This window comes from Dendrobates tinctorius, unplaced genomic scaffold (assembly GCF_039654945.1).
Source record: "Dendrobates tinctorius isolate UK_male_01 unplaced genomic scaffold, ASM3965494v1 ptg000226l, whole genome shotgun sequence".
Lineage (NCBI taxonomy): Eukaryota > Metazoa > Chordata > Amphibia > Anura > Dendrobatidae > Dendrobates > Dendrobates tinctorius.
In genome coordinates, this window is record NW_027361893.1 from 2,102,463 (window position 1) to 2,126,256 (window position 23,794).

The window sequence follows — 23,794 nt, forward strand, 5'->3', positions numbered from 1 at the left end:
CTCTGATAATTCAGATTCTAGAATTCCTACAAAAAGGTCTGGACATGGGGCTTTCCAGCAGTACCCTTAAAGTGCAAGTGTCAGCCTTAGGGGCCCTTCTTAGCTGCAACATCGCCAGTAATTACTGGATCAGTAGGTTCATTAAGGCGGCGAGTAGATCCAGACCAGTAGTGAAAGATAGGTTCATGCCGTGGGGACTGAACCTAGTCCTCACGGCCATGACGGAGGCCCCGTTTGAACCTATTCCATCGGCCTCCATAAAAATCCTGTCCCTCAAAGTAGCCTTCCTGGTAGCACTGACGTCAGCTCGTAGAGTAAGTGACATCCAGGCGTTATCTAGGCTTCCTCCTTATACACCATTCAGGGACGATAGGGCAATACTTAGGCCTGATCCAGCATACTTGGTTAAGGTAGCTTCCAGTTTCCATAGGACGCAGGAAATAGTCCTTCTATCTTTCCTCCCTAATCCATTGAATGAGAAGGAAAAGAAACTACACACCCTAAATGTTAGGAGATGTCTCCTGGAATACCTAGCAGTTACTGATCCCTGGAAAAAGGATAATGCCTTGTTTGTCTCCTATCAAGGCGCTACGAAGGGCCTTAGAGCATCAAAAAGCACTAGGTGGATTAGGGAGGCTATTTCGCTAGCATACACCTCGAAGAGCAGGTCAGTACCTGGAAAACTGAGGGCGCATTCCACTAGAGCCATGGCGACCTCGTGGGCGGAGAGATCGGAAGTCTCGATCGACCAAATATGTAAGGCAGCTACCTGGTCCTCTCCGAGCACGTTTTACAATCATTATAGGCTAGATCTGGGTGCTTCCTCAGACCCCTCCTTTGGTATAAGGGTGCTGCAGGCTGTAGTCCCTCCCTGAATAGTTATTACTCTCTGTAATTCTCTCAGGTGGTGCTGTCATGGACGCTCGAATAAAGTCTTAGTTACTTACCGGTTAACGGTATTTTTCGAAGTCCATGACAGCACCCGTAGATTCCCTCCCTTTCTTTAGTTCTTGGTGTGCACTCCTTCCTCTTATGATCCACATGTGGTAAAAAGTTAAGTAGTAATAGTATTGTACACAAATCATGCCATTAACCTTTGTGGTCCTCTTGTGCTCTGTAATGCAACTGATGCGTGAAAGAGGTGCCGCTCTATTGTATCTGTAGGTTTCCTGTTCCTGAAGGGCGGCTCCCCTCTCTCAGGTGGTGCTGTCATGGACTCCGAAAAATACTGTTAACCGGTGAGTAACTAAGACATTTTGTTTTTGCCTTTACTGAGGTCCACAGACAAAGACAGCAAGGAACATTTCATACAAGTGTGTTGTGCACTACTTCTATTGTGCTCCATGCACAAGTATAGCATTCTAAATCTTATTTTTTCACTAGCTAAATGTGAAACAGCATGCCATATCACACTTTGTCATTTAGTGCTGTGGTGACATTGTTCTGTGATTTGAGCTGAAGAAATATTTTTGAGGGCAGTTGCTAGCGTGATTCACCATGCCTTGTTATTTAGTGGTGGTGAAATTCCACAGTGTGCATATTAATAACATTAATTTTTTTTTTTATTCCCCTCCACGACCGCACACAGGAGGTTGCCTCCCCATCCTAATTGGGGACAGGATGCAAGAGGTTAAATAGCCCTCCCCTTCCTCTAATCCTCAGTGTTTTCCCGTCCCTAATCGGGATGAAGAGGTTTTGTGTGCTCCGTGGATGGGGCTGGCAAATCCCGGAGTCTTACCTGGAAGAGGGGCAGCCGGGGTTGACCTTCCTCCCCGGACGCTGCTCCTGCCGCCTGCAGAACCCGCACCATCCTCCAGCGCCTTGGCATTGCTGGATGGTTGTAGCCGGGCTGGGGGCCTCCCGTAGCTCCCCAGCCCAGGATCTGCTTCCCCCGCGCGCCGCATGCTCGCTTCTAACTGAGCGGCATGCACCGGAAGTGATGTTCACCGCCGGGTCTGAAGGCGCGACGGCACTTCCGCCTTGCGTTCCACAGTGGAATGCACAGCCATCTTGGTGGGAAATTTGAAAAAAAAAAACAAAACAGGATGGTGCCAAGAACTGAGGGGGAGTGATCTCATCCGATTAGAAACGCTGGATCCCGGTTCCTGATGGAAGACCCCATAAGGTAGAACTAACACCTGCTTGATGGATGCGTCTTCCCTGAAAGCTGCTTCTGCAGAGCGCAGCGCAGTCCCTGGCCCAGTGAGTACACTTGGAAAAAGTGTATACCCCTTTTTGGTTCAGGACCCATTCTTAGGGGCCCCCCTCATTTTCTTTCTTATAGGGAGACAAGGATCCTGCACCAAAAATGGAAGAAAAGCCTACAAGCCGCAAATGCGCCATCTGTAGGAAAAAGCTCCCCTCCGATTACAAAAAAAACCTTGTGCAGCAATGCACGGGAAAAATCGTCTGGGAGAAACAACCATCCCTGATGGATGAAGTAAGAGGGATGGTGCGACAAGAGATCCAGTCGTCCCTGGCTACCTTTACCCAGTCATTCGGGGGGGGGGGGGCCTCAACCTCAAGGAAGAGGAAATATACCCCTGAGGACATCTCAGATTCCGAACCGAATCGTCTGTTTCAGCGGATTGGAGGGAAGGCGGTGAATTAACCCCAACCCAGACAGAAGATGATAGAAAATGGTTCTTTTCCTCAGATGATATAGAAGAACTACTCTCGGCGGTCAGGAACACAATGGGAGTAGAAGAAGATAGACCACCCCGCTCGGTGCAGGATGATCTATTTGGCGGCCTGAAATCTAGGAAGAAAATGGTTTTCCCTATCCACGATAATGTCCAGAATCTAATCTTGGAAGAATGGGAATTCCCGGAAAAGAAGCTAAGAATCCCAGGTGAAATAAAAGATCGGTTTCCCCTGGATGAATAAATCGTGAAGCCTTGGTCTGAGGTTCCTAAAGTAGATATCCAGGTAGCTAGAGTAGCTAAAAAAAACTACGCTACCCTTCGAGGACTCCTCTCAGCTCAAGGACCCGCTTGACCGAAAGATGGATAGTCTACTGAGGAAGTCCTGGGAAGCTTCAGCAGCTTCCTTAAAAACAAATGTCGCATCAGCCTGTGTAACTAGAACCCTATACCTCTGGATTAAGCAGTTAGAGGACCATATTAAAAGAGGAACTCCAAGAGAAGATCTTCTATCCTCTCTACCGCTTCTACAGAAGTCAGCAGGCTTTTTAGCTGACTCCTCGTTAGAATCGGTCCGTACTGCGGCAAGGACATCCGTACTTTCCAACACCACCCGAAGGGCCTTATGGCTGAAAATGTGGAGTGGGGATATCCTATCAAAATTGTGCTCTATTCCGTTCAAGGGCGAACATGTATTTGGTCCAGCACTGGATGAACTATTAGAAAAGGTGACTGACAAGAAGAAGAATCTTCCTGAGCCGAAACCGCCCAAGAAAAAGCCCTTTCACCCACCCCAGGCTCAAACCCCTCAATACAGGGGGGAGGAAAATACAGGGCAATGGAGCTACGCAAAAGGTGGGAAAGGCAGGAATATTTTTCATGACTCTCGTTCAGACAGAGACAGGAAATGACACCAAGCAGGTAGGGGGGCAGATTTGCAAACTACTTTCCGAGCTGGCAGAATATAACTACAGATCGAAAAATCCTAGACTCGGTCAGATGGGGAGTAAAAATAGAATTCTTCAGCCCCCCTCAAAACCTGGAAGTAACACATCTTCCTTCAACAAGACTTCAAAAAGTTCTGCATTCGGAACTCCAAAAAATGCTATCATCGGCGGTAATCTCACCAGTCCCAGAACTGGAACAGGGTCAAGGCCACTACTCCCGGCTGTTCTTAGTGAAAAAGCCAACTGGTAAATACCGGGTCATCATCAATCTAAAGAAGCTGAACCAACATGTCCGGTACCACCGCTTCAAGATGGAATCGATAAAGACCACAATACCATTGATCGGATTAGATTTTGCCATGGCAACCATAGATCTCCAAGAGGCCTATTACCATGTGCCCATCCTTCCGTCTCATTGGCGATATCTAAGGTTCGCAGTCACCCTAGACGAAAAAGTTCACCACTTCCAGTTCAGGGTTCTGCCCTTCGGCATATCATCAGCAACCCGAACATTTACAAAAATAATGGCAGAAGTGGTAGCATTCTCCAGAGGAAAGGACATATGTGTCGTCCCTTACCTAGATGACCTCCTGGTCATGGCTCCCTCCAACACCACTCTAAGAGAGCACCTGCAATCAGTCCTGCGGACCCTGCCATCCCTAGGCTGGATGGTAAATTGGGAAAAATCAGACCTGAATCCCTCAACCAGGAAGGTCTTTCTAGGAATCCTCCTAGATTCCCAGAACCAAATACCCTTTCTTCCGCCCTCCAAGCAGGTAGGCGTAAGATCAAAGGTTCGGACTCTAAAAAGTCAAAAAATGGTGACTATAATGTTTGCCATGTCAACATTAGGGTCAATGACTTCTTGCATCCAGGCGGTCCCCAGGGCCCAGGCCCACTCAAGGATACTTCAGAGATATATCCTATCTGTTACGTGTTACGGAACCACTCAGCACCCAGAATATGTTGTGCAGTTATATGTATATATAGTAGGTTCCATGGGAGATGCATGTCCCTAATGCATCAGCCCACAGGCTGCGCACAGCCGCCCCCTCCCCCCACCTTTGTAATTCCCACGGTAAATATCGGCAGGCTCCGGCCACCTGCGGCTATTGTAATGTATGTCTGGCCTTCCGCTTTTCTATTGTCCTGCCCTCTGTATCTGTGTGATATATTCTGTGGCCTGTGAGTAAAGTGTTGTCAGACTGGAAATACGTGGAGAAGCAGTGATCTTTTATATGCGCCCATGTAACCAAGGAATTCCAGCCAGTGTCCTTCATTCAGACTCCAGCCAAAGCAGAGTGGACCTCCGGAAACACGGGGTGGTACTGAAAGAGGTACCTGAGATAGGAAAACCCCGTTACACTATCCCGCTGGAACAAAGACCCAGAGACCCTCAATACGAGAATCTCCCTACTCCAATACGTAAAGCTGTCTCTCAACTGGTGTCTCAACCAGGGAAACCTAGCAAAAGGGACACCCTGGATACAATACCCCATGACGTCAATAACAACAGACGCCAGCAAACACGGTTGGGGAGCAGTATCACCGCAGGGAGTCTTCCAGGGACTCTGGCCCAAAGGCATGGAAAAACAATCATCCAATTACAGAGCACTGAGAGCAGTAGAAGAAGCCCTAAAGGCAGCGGAAGCATCAATCTAGGGAACCCATGTTTGGATTTACTCCGACAATATGACCACCGTGGCCAATCTACATCATCAGGGCAGCACAAAATGCGGGAGCCTGCAAAACTTTTCGGCACGGATATTTGGCTGTGCAGAACGCCATCTCCAGTCCCTATCAGCTCTCCATCTGAAAGGATCTGACAACGTCGGGGCAGACTTCCTAAGCAGGACAGACTTAGATCCGGGAAGATGAAGCCTCAATATGAGAGCTTTCCACACCATAACCAAAAACTGGGGGTCTCCCAGAAGTAGATCTGTTTGCGAACCGGGAGAACGCCAAAACAAAGTAGTACTTCTCCATAGGTCCAAACGAAAAACATTCAAGGGTGGATGCCTTCGCTCACCCATGGAACCTCCGGATTGGCATACGCCTTTCCACCAATTCCCTTAATTCCATAAACTCTGCAAAAGGTCAGGACAGACTGGGTCAAAACTATCCTGATCACCCCTCTCTGGCTAAAAAGTAGCTGTTTCGGAGCCCTAAGACTAATGAACTCAGAGGGTCCTCTGATCCTACCTTTGGACCGCGACCTTCTACATCAAGGTCCCATCCTTCACCCGGCTCCCCACAGCTTAAGCATCGCAGCCTGGCTTCTGAAACCACAATCCTGAAAGCCAGAGGCCTCTCAGATGCGGTTATATCCACCCTGCAAAAGAGTAGGAAACCAATCGCTAATGCATACACTCCAAAATATGGAAAACTTTCTCTGCATGGTATGGATCCACTCCCATTGATCCCTTCCACCCAGACTTAGCAAAGATCCTAGATTTCCTACAAGACGGCTTATCCAAGGGACTAAAACCAAGTATCAGCCCTAAGTTCCTACTTCGTCCAAAACCTAGCAGAGCATCAATGGATCAGGAGATTTGTCAGCAGGTTCCAGAATCCGTCCAAACAAATCCAACATGGTCCCAGCTTGGGACTTGAATATAGTATTAAAGGGTCTAACAAGCCCTCCATTTGAACCTATCGAACAGACCCAGATAGATAAACTATCCTGGAAAATGGCACTACTCGTAGCCCTTACAACGGCAAGAAGGGTGGGCGAAATTCATGCTCTGTCCATCAGAGAGCCTTTTCTAAGAATTCTGGACGATAGATTAATTTTCCGGCTAGATCCTTCCTTTGTGCCAAAAGTGTCTTTGGATTTCCACAGGTCGCAGGAAATAATACTGCCCTCCTTCTGTGACAACCCGAAGGATGAGAGGGAAGTGAGATTCCATTCCATTCTCTGGACATCCGGCAATCAGTCCTGGCCTATTTGGAAGTAACAAAACTCTGGAGGAAAGATGATCAGTATCTTTTTGTTCAGTGTGGCAGACCGAACAAAGGGAAAAAAAACGTCAAAAAGCTCCCTAGCGAACTGGATCAAGAAAGAAATCTCGGCTGCTTATAAAAATCAGGATCTACCTCCTCCGGAATCCTCCACTAGAGCTGTCTCTGTCTCCTGGGCAGAAAAGGCTAATGCATCCGTTGAGCAGATCTGCAAGGCTGCGACCTGGTCTTCAGTGCATACCTTCACTAGGCATTATAGATTAGATCTTGTGTCAGTACGAGATCTAGCCTTTGGCAGGAAAGTCCTGCAAGCCGTGGTCCCTCCCTAAACCATTATTCTTTGGTATACCTCCTGTGTGCTGTCGTGGAGGGGATTAGAGAAAATGGAACTACACTTACCGTATTTGGGTTTCTAAGACCCACCACGACAGCACAGGTAATTTTCCCCCCTTACAATTTTTGTTCATTTGACTTGAATAAAATATTTCAAGCTTTCACTCTATGTGGTCCTTGGAAAACACTGGAGATTAGAGGAAGGGGAGGGCTATTTAACCTCTTGTTTCCTGTCCCTAAGTAGGATGGGGAGGCAACCTCCAGTGTGCTGTCGTGGAGGGTCTTTGAAACTCAACTACCGGTAAGTGTAGTTCTATTTTCTGTTGCTAAATGTGATACAGCCCGCTGTATTCCACATTGTCATTTTGTGACAGTGATAAGAAGCCGTCTGCAACCTTTTCATTTAGTGGCATTGAAGTTGTTCTGTGTGCAGAGCTGTTGCACATAATTTTTTTTTTTTCTTTTTACAAACGTGATACAGCAGCCGAGATCTGAGTTTGAAATTGCTTGGAGGCGATCTTCTAGATTATGTGCATCTTTGGCATCCAGTTTCTTATGGTCCTCTTTTATGCGTAGCTTGAGACGCACATCTGTTACACCTATCTTCTGACGAGCATCAAACACTCTCTGGTAATTGGTGTTGGGCAGATGAATAATAGTTGTAGGCTGGATACTGGATCTCATGCCACCCTGTTATTGATCCTGTTGTTCATTCCCATTCCTTCCGCCGCCATGCCCCTTTTGCTCAGTTCATCTAACACATCGGCCATATATCTCCGTAAAGCTTACCAGCAGGAACTGTAGGAAAGAGGGCGTTCCAACGCCACGGACAGTCTTTTGGATTAGACGTGGGCAAATGGCAGCCCGAGGGCCACATCCGGCCCTTTGGTTGTACCTTTCTGGCCCGCAGACAAACACAGAAAGGGCAGGAACACAGATGTGAGCTCACAGCTTGGTATTAGCCCAGCCCCTCTGTCTTACTATTGATGAAGCAGCTTCTGCCGGAGGAAGCGAGGAGCTGCTGAGATCGCTCACAGCAGAGCAGTTCTGGACTGCAGTTCCCAGCAGCTTCTCCACATGCTGGTAATTAATCACCTCCTAAGTGGGGGGATGTTTGAAATTAGAACTATGAGGCAGTTGTGCTGTGTAAATGATGACCGGCAGAGCTGTGTCCTTTTAACCCCACAACTGCTGGATCACAACTTGAAATCCAACTGGAGGGAGAGCAGCTAATTTATTATCTGCTGCACCATTCTCTCCCTCCCTGGCAACTTCTTGCATCTCAGGGATCAGGTTGATAAGAGATAAAACACTTGGGCCAAGTATACAGTGTCCAATAGTGAAATGTCCCCTCAGCCTCACTATATGCAACCTGGAAATCTCACATTCTGTGTGCACCTCCCTCCCTCTATCCTTCTGTAGTGAAATATGCTTCCCAAATTTCTCTTCTTCTTGTGTGCCTCATGTACCCTGGTGGCTGATCTGTGTGCGTGCCCGTGTGTGCCCCATGTACTCTGGTGGCTTGTCTGTGTGAGTGTGTCTCTTCTCCACTCCATGGACTGAAAGGAAGACTTCTTACCGATTCTGTCACTTCTCAGCACATAGGAGTGGTGAGCAATTAAGTTTTTGAATGCCCTTAATTGTTTTTTCTTAAAGGGGCTTTCCAGATTCAGAAAACTCACTGTTCCCCTTTTAGGGCTTGATCATACATCAGTTTTTTCACATACAAGTTCTATCCTTGTTTTCCAGGACGTCCACCTGACAGCACCATGGAGGACGTCCTCCTCCTCCTTACAGGGACAGGAAGCACACGAGAGGTTAAAGGTCACGTCCCACCCCCTCTCCCTCAGTGTTTTTCCTGTCCCTGCATGGAGGGACACACGAGAAGCTTACCGGAGGGGCTCAGGGGATCGTACGGCTAGTCCAAGCCTTCCCCTGTCAAGAGGTCCTGGGGCCGAAACTCTCCAGTGGGGAGTCCCTCTGCCCCAAAGGCCAGGAGCAGGACGACGCTCCTGGAGGGAGCCGTTCCTCCCTATGGGAGGCTCTCGGCTCCAAAAACTCACCGCCACGGCAGGTGATGGTCGGCTCCCCGCAGGCGGCTGGCTGGGTGGGCACCGACGGACGACTGGCGCAGCGGCGCTGGGAGGCAGGAATGAGGCCTCCGCAGTCCGCCATAGCAGGCGAAGAGGCCGGAGTGGCAGTCCGCCGCAGACGGATGGGGGTTGGCTCCCCACGGCGGCAGGCCGGAGGAGGCCGCCATAGCCGCGCGCAGAGCAGGAAGTGGAGGAGGCGGCCTAGCGCGAGAGGCCGCGCGTCACATCCGGTGACATCAGACGCCGGCCTTTGAATCCCGCGCGCGCTTCTGAAGCCACAGAGCGCTCGCTACAGAAGCCACACAGCGCTCGCCACTAAAGCCACACAGCGCTCGCCTCTGGGGTCCACAGCGCGCACTCCTAAGGCACAGAGCGCGCTTCTGGAGATCCAGGGAGCACACTTCGGAGGTCCATAGCTCCCTGCGGACCGCGCCAGGATGGAAGGGGTCGCTCCAGCAGGCGGAGGGGTAAGTGCGCATAGCGCAGACCACCCTCTCCCACCCATTACCCCAACCCAGATCTGAGTAGGTGCCCCTTCTGTATTATTAGGAGAAGGGAGCCCCGACAGAATCCCCCTTGGGGGCGAAGGACCCGGCAAAGGCCACCTCCAAATCGGTCAGATGCCCAGTATGCAGGGTAAAGCTGCCAGACGCATATAACAAGACCCTATGCGGACCCTGTACCTCAAGGGTCGTAGGCGAGGAACAGCCATCCCTCCTAGCCGAGATGAGATCGCTGATAAGGGAGGAAGTTCGGGCCTCTACATCCAGCCTCGCACGGCGTCAGTCCCCCAGCCCAGGGCCGAGTCGCAAACGTCCAAGGTGGAGTGAGAAGTCCGAATTCCGGGATTCGGATCAGGAAGAAGGCGAGATCCGGGGGGATAGACAAGATCAGAGCAGGAAATACCTATTCAGACTGGAGTACACGGACGAGTTGGTCCAAGCAGTCAGAAATACTATGCAGATAGTGAGGTCCCTAAACCACAGTCCAGACAGGACATAATGTTCGGAGGACTGGTGGCCCGGAGACAGGTAGTGTTCCCTGTAAGTGAACACATCAAAACGATGGTCCAGGAGGAGTGGAAGGAGGCAGAGCGTCGACTGACACTCTCCCGAGACTTTAGAAGCAGACTGCCTTTTGATCCTGAGGAAACCCGGGCATGGGAGGAAATTCCTAAAATAGATGTCCCAGTCGCTAAAGTTACCAAAAAGACGGCTATCCCATTCGAGGACTCATCAGGTCTTCGAGACCCGATGGATAGGAAGGCAGACGTCTTATTAAAAAGAGCGTGGGAGACGTCGGCGGCTCTCATTAGGGCCAACATAGCAGCCACCTCGGTGGCCAGGTCTATGTTTTTGTGGATGGGGCAGTTGGAAGAGCACCTAACCAACAAGACCCCTAGATCAGACATCCTAGCATCCCTTCCGCTCATGAAATCGGCTACGGCGTTCCTATCAGATGCGTCAGCCGAATCGGTAAGATTTGCAGCCAGAAACAGCTCCCTCTCCAACGCAGCCCGAAGAGCAGTCTGGCTCAAATCCTGGTCGGGGGACAACGCTTCAAAAACTAAGCTATGCGCCATCCCCTTCTCGGGCCTGAGGGTATTCGGGCCAGCCCTAGATAACATTCTAGAGCTGGTGTCTGATAAAAAGAAGGGATTTCCGGAGGAAAAACCCAGACGACCCCAGTCCTTTCGGAGAGGCTCCTTTTCTACGAGGCAGACCGAGTTCAGGGGTCGGGCAAGGTCCAGTAGAGGCTCCTATAAGGGCTCCTTCAGCCAGACCGGAAGGGACAGAGGTCCTCCATTCACATCAACCTCTAGATGGAGGAGGCAATGACGCCATAGGTATTGGGGGGAGACTTCGCCACTTCGCAACAAACTGGTCCCGAGTCACCCACAATCAGTGGGTCCTCAGAACCATCGCGGAGGGCTACAATATAGAGCTTTATTCACCTCCCCCCGAAAGATAAATTACCCCCACTGTCGTCCTGGAGGACTCCGCAATGTGGACGGATCTACAGGACATGGTAAAATCAAAGGTCATAGTACCAGTTCCCCCGTCAGAAAGAGGGAAAGGGCACTATTCGTCCCTGTTCTCGATCACAAAACCGTCTGGCGAGGCCCGTACCATCATAAACCTGAAACCACAATGCCTGGGTCAAGTACAAGAGATTCCGGATGGAATCGGTCCGATCCGCAACCCTCCTGATAGATCGGGACGCCGTCATGTGCACCCTAGACCTAAAGAAGGCCTACTACCAGGTCCCTATCCATCCCTCATCCCAGAGACTGCTAAGGTTTGCGGTCAGTTTACCAGCCCGGACCTGCCACTTCCAGTTCCAGTGTCTTCCATTCGGGTTGGCCTCAGCTCCCAGAATCTTTACAAAGCTGGTGGGAGAAGTAGTGGCCTACCTGAGAGATCAGGGTATTGTGATCATACCCTATTTAGACGACTTCCTACTGGTGGCAAGATCCAGGGAAGCGCTCGTTCGCGACAGAAACCGAGCAACTGCGGTAATGGAGTTCATTGGATGGGTGATCAATTGGGAGAAGTCGAACATCAGACCAGAAACCAGGAAAATATTTCTCGGGGTCCTCCTAGACTCAACCGACAGAATATCCTGGCTACCCGAACAGAAGCAGAGGACTATTCAGACCAGAACCAGAGACCTGTTGAGACGTCAGTGCTCCATAAGAGAGGCAATGGAGGTCCTGGGCCTCATGACGGCCTGCATCCAGTGCGTCCGATGGGCCCAATTCCACTCAAGATCACTGCAGAAAGAGATCCTTGCGAGGTGGGACAGAAGTCAGGCGTCGCTAGACAGACCTCTAAGACTGCCAGAACGAGTAAGAGAGTCCCTTCGGTGGTGGACACGGTCCAGAAACCTTCAGGTGGGCGTATTTTGGACAGCCTCTCCATACGTGGTAGTCACCACGGACGCCAGTGTGTGGGGTTGGGGAGCCCACATAGAAGGGAAAATCTTCCAGGGGAGATGGCCAGTAGACATCAAGACCAGATCCTCCAATTTCAGAGAACTCTACGCGGTCTGGGAAGCGCTACGGCGGAACCAGTCGATACTAGAGAATCGTCATGTCCGTATACTATCCGACAATATGACGACAGTGGCATTCCTGAAGCACCAGGGAGGACCCAGACATCAACCACTACAGGACCTAGCGGGAAAAATATTCGCTTGGGCAGAAAGAACAGTCCGATCAGTGACCGCAGTACACCTAGAGGGTTCCCAGAACGAAGTAGCAGACTACTTGAGCAGACAACGGATCCTCCCGACAGAATGGGAACTGAACGAAGAGATCTTCAACCATCTCTGTCAGCGTTGGGGGACCCCCAGTATAGATCTCTTTGCAAGCCGAAAGAATTCGAAAGTCCCCAGATTCTATTCCCTGAATCCGATGGACCACCCAGAAGGTGTGGATGCCCTGAGTCAGACCTGGGGAGAATCCCTCTCCTACGCATTCCCGCCACTGGCCCTCATACCGACAGTGCTCAGGAAAATACGCGAGGACCACGCACGAGTGATGTTGATCGCTCCATACTGGCCAAAGAGAAGCTGGTTTCCCCTTCTAGGAGCCATGGCAGTCGGAAATCCAGTCGAGCTACCCCTGTGGAAGGACATCATCCACCAGGGCCCGACCTACCATCCAAACCCAGCAAGACTTCATCTATCGGCTTGGATCCTGAGAGGGACATCCTGAAGACAAAGGGATTGTCGGACCAGGTCATATCCACCCTACTGGCCAGTAGGAAACCGGTGACATCCGCAATCTATAGAAAGATATGGAAAAGATTCTGTCTGGAGGGTGGCAGGTCCGATCTCGTGGCAGGCACCCCTGACCTCCCTAGCATACTAAGTTTTTTGCAGGCAGGTTTTAATAAAGGCCTTAAGCCTAGCACGCTAAAGGTCCAGATTTCAGCCTTATGCGCCTTCTTCGATTACCAGCTAGCGGCTCATCCCTGGGTAATAAGATTTATAAAGGCCACGCAGCGCCTGCGCCCCACGATTAGGCAGCTCACCCCGCCGTGGGATCTGGGTCTGGTACTCAGGTCCCTCTGTACAGACCACTATGCCCTAGGGGAGAAAATAACATCTCTGCCCTCACCCGTAAAACGGCCTTCCTAGTAGCCATTACCACGGCCAAAAGGATAGGGGAGATCCAGGCCCTGTCCACTAAGGACCCATATCTACAGATATGAGGGGATAGTATAATCCTAAGGTTAGACCCGGCATTTACCCGAAGGTAGTCTCCTCAAAGAATCTAAACCAGGAGGTAGTGTTACCATCGTTCTGCGACAATCCCTGTAATAAAAAAGAACAGCGTCTTCACTCGCTGGATGTGAGGCGCGCGGTGCTAGACTATCTAGAAGCCACCGATAGCTGGCGCATTGACCCAAACTTGTTCATCCTTTTTGGGGGTAAAAATAAGGGGAAGAAAGCCTCTAAGGCGTCTATCGCGCGCTGGATTACCTCAGTAATCTCTGACGCCTACCAAGCCGAAGGCGTTAGCCCGCCAGGGTCCATAAAAGCCCACTCTACGAGGGCGGTATCAGCCTCATGGGCTGAACGGGCGGGGGCCTCGGTTGACCAAATCTGTAGAGCAGCAACCTGGGCCAATCTGAATACATTCTGCAAGCACTACAAGCTTGACGTGTTGGCTGGTCAGCAGACCGCATTCGGGAGAAAAGTTCTCCAGGCGGTAATCCCACCCTGAGGAGGTGCTTTGGTACTCTCCATGGTGCTGTCAGGTGGACGTCCTGGAAAATAGGTATTAGACCTACCGGTAATGATGTTTCCAGGAGTCCATCCTGACAGCACGGCTATTTCCCTCCCTGTTATGTTATGCTATGTTGTATTTTGATATGTCATATGCTGTAATATGATTGTTTCATTAAACTGTTACTAGCATCATCCACCTTGCGGTACTTGTTAAATCACTGAGGGAGAGGGGGTGGGACGTGACCTTTAACCTCTCGTGTGCTTCCTGTCCCTGTAAGGAGGAGGAGGACGTCCTCCATGGTGCTGTCAGGATGGACTCCTGGAAACATCATTACCGGTAGGTCTAATACCTATTTTTCACAGAGAGCACTCATACCTAGTATAATCTGTGGGTGTGACGTCCGTCTGCGAATCTGGGCTGCAGTAAGACAGCACCCCGAGCAACCCCGATACCCTTTACCCCTATACAGGGATCTTGATTTACAGCAGAGTCCAGGAGGTAGCTGTCTGAAAGAGAGCCGTGGACCAGAGCAGGACGGTCGCCAGGAAGGGGTTAAAAAACGGGACCAAAAGCGTAGTGGGGAATCCCAGTCTAAACCAGGCGGGCAGCAAAGGTACAAAAACGGCAGACAGTAGCAGAGTCAAATCCAGGCCAAGGTCAGAGTCATAAACCGGGAGGGAGGCAGAGGTACAAAAGCGTTAGGCAGTAGCAGAGTCAGAAATCCAGGCAAAGGTCAGAATCAAAGATGGCAAATAACACACTAGTACACTGGAGAAACCAAGACTATACCTTGGTGCCTGTCTTGCAGGCCACCAGATATTTCAAGGATCAGGCTATCCCTCACATGTTCACAGTCTGATGATGTCATTTGGACCGCCCCCAGGACCAGGCCAGATGGTGATGCACCAACCCCTTCATGACTGACAGAGGAGCGGAGCCTGCGCCCACCAGATGCCTGCGCAGGAGCCCCTTCTCTGTCACCACCACCCACGGGGAAACCACGGCGCCTCCTAGTGGCCGAGGCAGGAACAGCCGTCCCCGAGTCCGACGGTGACGTGACCGCCCGACGCCTCCCAGTGGCCGAGGCAGGAACAGCAGTCCCTGTATCTGACGGTGACGTGACAGTCCGGTGCCTCCCAATGGCCGAGGCAGGAATAGCAGTCCCTGTGTCTGACGGCGACGTGACTGTGGGGGGCTGTTCACATGTCCAAGTTTCTTTGTTATTTTTGCATACTGAGTGGTCTTTGCAAAATCACAGACACATGGTATTGTCTGGTATTGATCCGAGTGTTTTATCAAAATCAGCAATGCAAATCTGAGAAAAAAAAATCGGATAGCACTCAGATGTCATCGGCTGCTAGATAGGAAAAGGTAGAGAAACTTACTTATTTCTCATTGGAATAAAACGGATGAAACTCAGACCAAACGCAAATGAGATGTTGACATTGTGGAAGATCTGATGAAATGCTGAGCAGAATCACTGATGAAAAAAGGATTGTTTTTCTGATACATGAGAAAAACGTACCCCAAATTTTGAAGAGAAAAATAGGAAAAAAATTTTATTTAAATAAAAATGTGGTGTTTCTTATAATCCATGCATCTTATTTCTTACCCGGGGTGGTGGCTGCGGTGAATTGGGATCCCTAGGTCGCTGCTGCAGGCTGGGATGAGGGGGTATCCGATGTGCAGTGCGCCGCTGCAGGTGTCCGGTGCTGCGGGTGTGGCCGTCGGTGGTACTGGGATGTCTGGCGCTGCTGCCCAGGTGTGCGGCGCTGCTGCCTGGGTCTCCAGTGCTGCGGGGGGCTCTGCCTACATTTTGTGAAAGGCCAGAGTCCCCTGCAGTTTCGTGGTTTCCTGTGCGGAGGAATCCGGGAAATGGCTGCCGGGGGGCGGCGCATGCTCTGATGGAGATCTGAGCATCAAGATCTCTATCTGCGCGTGCGCCATCCCCCAGCGACCATTTTTCTGGAGTCCACTGCACAGGAAACCAAGGAACTGCGGGGAGGATCTGACCTTTCACAAAATGTCGTCAGAGCCCCCCCCACAGGACCGGTGACCTGGGCACCACCGCCAAGCACCCCAGCAGCACCGCCGGGTGCCCCCTCATCCCAGCCTGCAGCAACAGTGTCAGAGACACCGCACTGCACTTGCTCATAGAGCCAGTGCGCGTGTCCTGAGTACAGAAGCAGTGCTAAAAGATACCTGTGGAGCAGGGCAGCAGAGGTGACCATGCGTGCTTCAGGCTAATAGTGTCAGGGTCCAGTCAGCGCTGGAAAGTAAAGAGACATAGGACCTGCGGACACTGAAAATGAATAATCTGCACGGGACCTATGGTCATGTGACTGCAAGGGGGCGGGGCTTAGCGTCCCGTATTCAGACAGGACAGCATACAAACAACTCAGAGTCAGGCAAAACAGAGGTCACAGCAGTACGGGCAAACGAGGTACAGGAGGGACAAACAGACGGGTAGTCAGACAAAGCCAAAGGTCATACACAAGAGGGCGACGTGGTACCAAGGGGACGAGCAGAGAGAAGTCGGGTCACAAGCAGAGAGTCATACACGAGAGGTAGCGCAGTACAAGAGGGTCAGGCAGAACTCGTAACAGGGACAGAACCAGATCACAACCGAACAAGCAAGCAAGATATCAGGCACAAGGCACACGTATACAAGAGGTCACTTAACTCAGCCGAGGGCAAGAGTATAACTGACACCGGACCCAGGTCCAGTGAGCACTAAATAGCCTCCTGCTGCCAGAGAGAGGCAGCACAATTAACCCATAGTCTAACCAGGACGGGTCAAAGCGAAATCCCGTCCTGGATCATGACAGTACCCTCCTCTCAATGGGGGGCCACCGGACCCCCAGGTCTCTCAGGGTACTTGGCGTGAAAGGCTCGGATCAACCGATCCGCATGAACTGATCGAGCAGGAACCCACGAGCGTTCCTCAGGACCGTAGCCCTTCCAATGTATCAGATACTGAAGGGTGCGACGGACCAACCTGGAGTCGACAATTCATTCCACCTCGTACTCAGCCTGCCCATCTACCAGAACCGGTGTCTGGGAAGATGATGATCCCTCCCCACTGGACCTCGCAGGTTTCAAAAGGGCCTTATGGAAAACATTAGGGATCCTTAGAGATGGCGGAAGACTCAACCGAAAAGCCACCGGGTTAACTGCTTCGGTAATTACATAGGGACCTATAAACTTGGGTCCTAGCTTCGCAGAGGTGACCTTGAGCCTTATATTTTTGGTGGATAACCATACCTTATCTCCGACCTGAAACACTGGACCCACGGATCGTTTTTTGTCCGCAAAAAATTTAAATTTGTCCTGGGCCTTCGTAATGTTATTCTGGACCTCCCGCAATACCTCCCCCAACCGCTGGATCGTCTCGTCCGCCCCAGGACACCCAGAATTCAAGCGGGAAAATTCTCCAAAATGAGGATGAAACCCATAATTGCAAAAAAAAGGAGATGTACCCGTAGACTGGTTAGTGCGGTTGTTAAATGCAAACTCAGCCAATGGTAACACAGAACACCAATCATCCTGTCGGGCTGAGGTCAAACAACCATTTGCTCCAGAGACTGATTGGTCCGCTCAGTCTGCCCATTAGTCTCTGGATGGTAGGCGGATGAAAAGGACAGACCAATACCCAACCTCCTACAAAAAGCTCTCCAAAATCTGGACACAAATTGCACTCCCCTATCAGACACCACATTCAGGGGTACCCCATGCAACCGCACCACATGCTCCACAAACAATCTGGACAATGTTTCCGCATTAGGTAGAGCTGCCAAAGGTACAAAATGTGCCTGCTTAGGCTAGTTTCACACTAGCGTTTTGGAGCGCAGCGACGGCCTGCGCACGGCCTCCGCTAAGCCCCGCCCCCTGCTGCGCCTCCGCCGGTAGCTCCGCCAACCGGCGCATGACGCTGCATGCGTCCTGCGTCCCCTATCTTTATCACTGGGGGCGCAGGCCGTGCGCAGTATGCGTTTGGCGGCGCATGCGCCTTTTTGACGGTGCGCCGACCTGCGCCAAACGCAACCTGCTGCAGTTTGGTTGCGCCGGCTCACCGTCAAAAAGGCGCATGCGCCGCCAAACGCATACTGCGCACGGCCTGCGCCCCCAGTGATAAAGATAGGGGACGCAGGACGCATGCAGCGTCATGCGCCGGTTGGCGGAGCTACCGGCGGAGGCGCGGCAGGGGGCTGGACTTAGCGGCGGCCGTGCGCAGGCCGTCGCTGCGCTCCAAAACGCTAGTGTGAAACTAGCCTTACTAAACCTGTCCACTACGACCCAGACCACGGTATTACCCTTGGAAGGGGGAAGGTTGGTGATGAAATCCATGGACAGATGAATCCATGGTCTCTCAGGAATTGGCAGTGGTACCAATTCCCCGGCCGGCCGGTTATGGGGAGTTTTCGCACGGGCACAAACCTCACACGCAGACACATACTCCCCAACATCAGAGGCTAAAGAAGACCACCAGAATATTCTAGCAATGGCCTTCCGGGTCGCTGAGATCCCTGGATGTCCACCCAGAACTGAGTCATGGAACTCCTGGAGGACCTTGAGACGAAACTGAGCTGGCATAAAAAGTTTATCCACCGGCTTAGCTGGAGGTGCAAGAGCCTGGGCTCCTCGAATCTCCCGTTCCAACACATTAGAAACCTCTGCCACCACCACCCCAGGCTGAAGAATGGAGGATGGAGGTTCCGGGGGGGACACCGGATCAAGACTGCGTGACAACGCATCCGCTCTGATATTCTTGGATCCTGGTCGAAAAGTGATCGAGAAGTTGAATCGGGAAAAAAAGTGACCATCTAGCCTGTCTGGGAGTCAACCTTTTAGCTGACTCAATGTAAGCTAGGTTTTTGTGGTCCGTGATTACCGTTATAGGATGAACAGCCAGAAGTTCCCGATTCCCCACATAAGTTTCTCTCCGTAGGGGAGAACTTCTTTGAGAAAAAGGCGCAAGGTCTTAAATTGGTCAAAGTGGCGGGTCCCTGGGACAATACCGCCCCCACCCCCACCTCTGAGGTGTCTACCTCAACAATAAATGGTTCAGAGGGGTCCGGTTGGATAAGAACCGGGGCCGACATGAAACATTTTTTCAAACACTGAAATGCCGCTACCGCTGCGGTTGACCAATTCTTGATATCGGCCCCCTTTTGAGTCATGTCTGTGAGGGGTTTAACCACCTGTGAGAACCCCCTTATAAATTTCCAATAATAATTAGCGAACCCTAGGAAACGTTGCAGACCCTTCAAATCACACGGTTGAACCCACTCGAGAATGGCCTGCACCTTATTAGGATCCATGCGATACCCTTCAGCAGACACGATGAACCCCAGAAAGGACAGTTCCTGAACAAAAAATAAACATTTTTCAAGTTTAGCAAACAGACAGTTCTCCCTGAGCCTTTGGAGAACTGCCCGAACATGACCAATGTGAGTCTGTTTATCAGGCGAGTAGATTAAAATGTCATCCAAATACACCACCATAAAACGTCCAATCAAATCGGAGAACACATGATTTCTGAAATTTTGGAAGACCGCTGGAGCGTTGGTCAGGCCGAAGGGCATGACCAAATTTTCAAACAACCCTTCAGTAGTGAGAAAAGCAGTCTTCCATTCATCTCCGTCCCGGACTCGGATAAGGTTATACGCTCCCCGTAGATCTAATTTCGAAAACCACTTAGCTCCGGACAACTGATTGTATAAATCAGGAATAAGTGGAAGGGGATAAGTATTCCTCACAGTTATTTTATTTAACTCACGAAAATCGAGGCATGGGCGCAAACCACCGTCTTTTTTTTTTTTTTACAAAAAAGAACCCTGCCGCCACAGGAGAAACAGAAGGACAAATATGTCCCTTACGGAGGCTCTCGGAAATATATTCCTTCATCGCAGCCCGTTCCGGACCCGAGAGGTTATACAGGCGGGCTTTGGGCAATTTAGCACCTGGAACCAGGTCAATGGCACAATCAAATGGGCGGTGTGGTGGTAAAACCTCAGCCTCTTTTTGGAGATTATACTGACGTTTTCTATCAGGCACTCCGGAATGCCTTCTAGACCCACGGACGACACAGACACAGAAACAAGACATTTCTCAGAGCAATAGGGACCCCATTTAACAATATCCCGAGATTCCCAATTAATCACAGGATTATGCAGCTGTAACCAGGGGAACCCCAACACCAGTCCCGCAGACAGGTTGTTCATTACAAAACATGAAATACGTTCCTGGTGTAAGGAACTCACTTTAAGGAGAAACTCTTCAGTACAAAACACAATGTCATTCTTAACCAGTGGTGTTTTGTCAATAGCAACAAGGTGAATCGGAGTCTCCAACCAAACTGTCCCTAACTTACACCTGGCCACCAAGTCAGTCAATAAAGTTCAATGATGAACCGCAATCCACGAAGGCAGAAGTGGATGTGGAGACACCCCCACAACAAAGTTCCACTTGAAATGACATTTTAGAAAATGCAGAAAAGGGTACCTGAGAGCCTGGGTGACCTCCACGATAATCACCCGGGCTCAGTCGCTTGTTGGTTAGTGGCCGGGAGGGGCAATCCTTTTTCCCATGTCCAGACTCGCCACTGTGAACACAGCATTTTCTCACGTGCCGTTGTCTCCTTTCTTCCTCCTTAAGGTTGATGGTTCCCATCGCCGTGATTTTCAATGAAGAACTGGCTCCCCTTCCTTGGGAGAATAATGATGTCTCGGTTTGTATCACTCCCCTTGCCCGTAACCTGCGATCCATTCGGACGGCCTGTGTCATAGCTTCCTCCAGGGCATCAGGTGGGGGGTGGAGAGCCAAGGCGTCTTTCAGATGCTCAGACAGGCCTCTACGGAACAACCCCCGGAGAGCGGCGTCGTTCCAGCAGACCTCAGCAGCCCAGCGTCTGAACTCTGAGCAAAACCACTCGGCTGAGTGTTTCCCCTGGCAAACATTCATCAGCCTGTCCTCAGCCATACGCACCCGATCAGGCTCATCATAAATAAGCCCCAGGGCCTCAAAAAATGCATCCACAGTCATACGCTCAGGGGCCGTGGTAGGAAGGGAGAAAGCCCAAGCTTGGGGGGCTCCCCTTAACAGAGACATAATGACCCCCACTCTCTGACTTTCATCCCCAGAAGAGTGTGGTCTTAAGGAAAAAAAAAGCTTACAGCCCTCCTTGAAAACTCTGAAGTCATTTTTATCTCCAGAAAAGGTATCTGGTAACTTCACTGGAGACTCAGGGGAAATTAATGTAACATCCCGAGCCCCCAATGAAAGAACCCCCTGCACAGTGTCAGCGATCAGCTGCTGAGACTGAGCCAGGACTCTTTGTTCTCCAAAGAGTTTCTGAGACATCTGCGTCAGGTGCTTAACCTGCTCAGAAAGAGTGTGCACAGGATCCATCACACACACAGGTGAATGGGAGCAGAGAAAAAAAAAATGGTATGGGTCAGTTATAATGTCAGAGACACCGCACTGCACTTGCTCATAGAGCCAGTGCGCGTGTCCGGAGTACAGAAGCAGTGCTAAAAGATACCTGTGGAGCAGGGCAGCAGAGGTGACCATGCGTGCTCCAGGCTAATAGTGTCAGGGTCCAGTCTGCGCTGGAAAGTAAAGAGACATAGGACCTGCGGACACTGAAAATGAATAATCTGCACGGGACCTATGGTCATGTGACTGCAAGGGGGCGGGGCTTAGCGTCCTGTATTCAGATAGGACAGGACACCATACAACAACTCAGAGTCAGGCAAAACAGAGGTCACAGCAGTACGGGCAAACGAGGTACAGGAGGGACAAACAGACGGGTAGTCAGACAAAGCCAAAGGTACACAAGAGGGCGACGTGGTACCAAGGGGACGAGCAGAGAGAAGTCGGGTCACAAGCAGAGAGTCATACACGAGAGGTTGCGCAGTACAAGAGGGTCAGGCAGAACTCGTAACAGGGACAGAACCAGATGACAACCGAACAAGCAAGCAAGATATCAGGCACAAGGCACACGTATACAAGAGGTCACTTAACTCAGCCGAGGGCAAGAGTATAACTGACACCGGACCCAGGTCCAGTGAGCACTAAATAGCCTCCTGCTGCCAGAGAGAGGCAGCACAATTAACCCATAGTCTAACCAGGACGGGTCAAAGCGAAATCCCGTCCTGGATCATGACAAACAGTACCAGTAAGGTATATCCTCATTATAAGACACCCCCCCCCCCCCAAAAAAAAAAAAAAAATTGGGGGGGAAAAAAGCGCGTCTTATAATGCGTAAAATACGGTATATCTGAATTAGCTCTTACTCGCCAATCCCAGGTTCAGCCACTGATTCCGGTGTCTGTTATTGTTTGATGTCTTATCAACACTACTGGATCCAATACCTGAGCTCAGCAGGTTCATGTGAGTTGACGCCATGAGTCGTCATAGCCATTGAGCTCACCGACTGGCTGCAGCGTTATAGACGTGACTTGAGCACTGCAAACAATGATAGGCACCAGGAACTGTCACGAAGACGTGGCACTGGCCCCGGGAGGGTGAGGAGAAAATTTTTTTTTTTCTCTAGACACCTTCCACAACAGCGTAGGAGGTTGTCTCCATACCCTAATGGGGGACAGGAAGCACAAAGAGGTTAAAAACACCTCCCATTAGCCAGAGTCTTTCCTGTTCGCCATGGGGCATGGACAGGTTTCAGGTATGCTGCGTGGCCGGCGACTGCAGTAGTACCTTAGAGATTAGACCTTCAGCTGGGCAGTGGTGGTCGTGGGCTCTGCCTTTCCTCCTCCCTCCTGCTCTCGTCTCCCCTTCGGGTGGATTCAGGGACCTTTTCCTGGCCCACCTGCGTCCCCTTGCGGGGGTAAAGTGAGCCAGTGATCCCCCTTCCCGGAGGCCTCCCTGAGCTCTCCGGCGCCTCTCCCTCCTGTACACGCCGATCGGTGACCCAGAAGTCCCGTCATCCAGGTGCACGCGTCACTTACGGCTCTTGCGTTCCAGCATGGAATGCATGGAATTTCCGGTTTTGGCCCTGGAGGCCGAATGGAGTGCGAAGCACTCTCAAGATGCTGATGCCTGCTTTGGAGCCCGGAGGGGGAGGTATATTGCCAGCGCTGGGGGCAGTGTTTATACATTATATAAACCTGCCAGAAGACGTCCCCAGGTAAGACAGATCCCTTTCAGCATGGAGAGTGCTCCACCAGCCCCAGTAAGTGTGGTGGTCTGGGTATTATATGCTCCCCTACTTATGCTTTTCTTCCTTCCATTTAGGGAGACAAATCTACCCATAAAGCCTCCACTAAAAGACGCACCAAGTGTGTCATCTGTAACCTAAAGCTGCCCCTAAGATGGGAGAAAAAGCTGTGCCAGCCCTGTACAGATAAAGTAGTCAGAGCGGAGCATCCCTCTCTAATTGAGGAGATACGTACGCTTGTCAAATAGGAGGTGCAGACCTCTTTGGCCACGTTTACTCCTCCCCCACCGCCACCCTGGCCTGGTCCATCTCTCCCAAAAAAGAGAAAGTTTCAGGTGGAGGACTCTGCTTCAGATTCAGATATCTCTTGCGAGTCGTCGTCAGGGAGATGGGAAGATTTTGTACCCCATAGAAATTCTGAGGTCAGGAAATATCTCTTTTTTTTTTCTTCTGAACATATTGAAGAATTGGTGAGTGCTGTACAGAGCATTATGGGTTTGGAGGAAGAACCCGTCCCTCAATCCATACATGACGAATTGTTTAGTGGATTACATGCAGATAAACAGATTGGCTTTCCCGTACATAAAAGTATTGTGGATATGATCAATCAGGAATGGGAGCTTCCAGAAAAGCGGCTAACCACCCCCTCACACTTCAAACGGGTTCCCTCTCAATGAAGTTCTTATTAAGTGGGGTATCCCTAAAGTGGATGTTCAGGTGGCAAGAGTGGCAAAGAAAACTGCCATACCCTTTGAAGACTCTTCCCAGTTAAGAGATCCCATGGATAGGAAGATTGAGAGTCTTCTAAAAAAATATCCTGGGAAACTTCCACATCTGCTCTCAGATCTAATATTGCATTCACTTGTGTAGCCAGGTCCCTTTTCTGCTGGTTGGATGCATTG

The 23,794-nt window shown here is 50.7% G+C and overlaps 2 protein-coding genes across 2 annotated transcripts in view; both read left to right on the top strand.

Annotated features, from left to right (window-relative positions):
- LOC141059300 (uncharacterized) overlaps nucleotides 1-23,794 on the top strand; it is a 370,224-nt gene that overhangs the window by 56,007 nt on the left and 290,423 nt on the right. The window lies entirely within an intron of this gene.
- LOC141059279 (uncharacterized) overlaps nucleotides 1,042-23,794 on the top strand; it is a 35,993-nt gene continuing 13,240 nt past the window's right edge. The window contains exons 1-2 of the mRNA XM_073555588.1: nucleotides 1,042-1,046; nucleotides 1,165-1,238. Of these exons, the coding sequence (XP_073411689.1) occupies nucleotides 1,042-1,046; nucleotides 1,165-1,238 (79 nt within the window). The remainder of the gene's footprint in view (nucleotides 1,047-1,164; nucleotides 1,239-23,794) is intronic.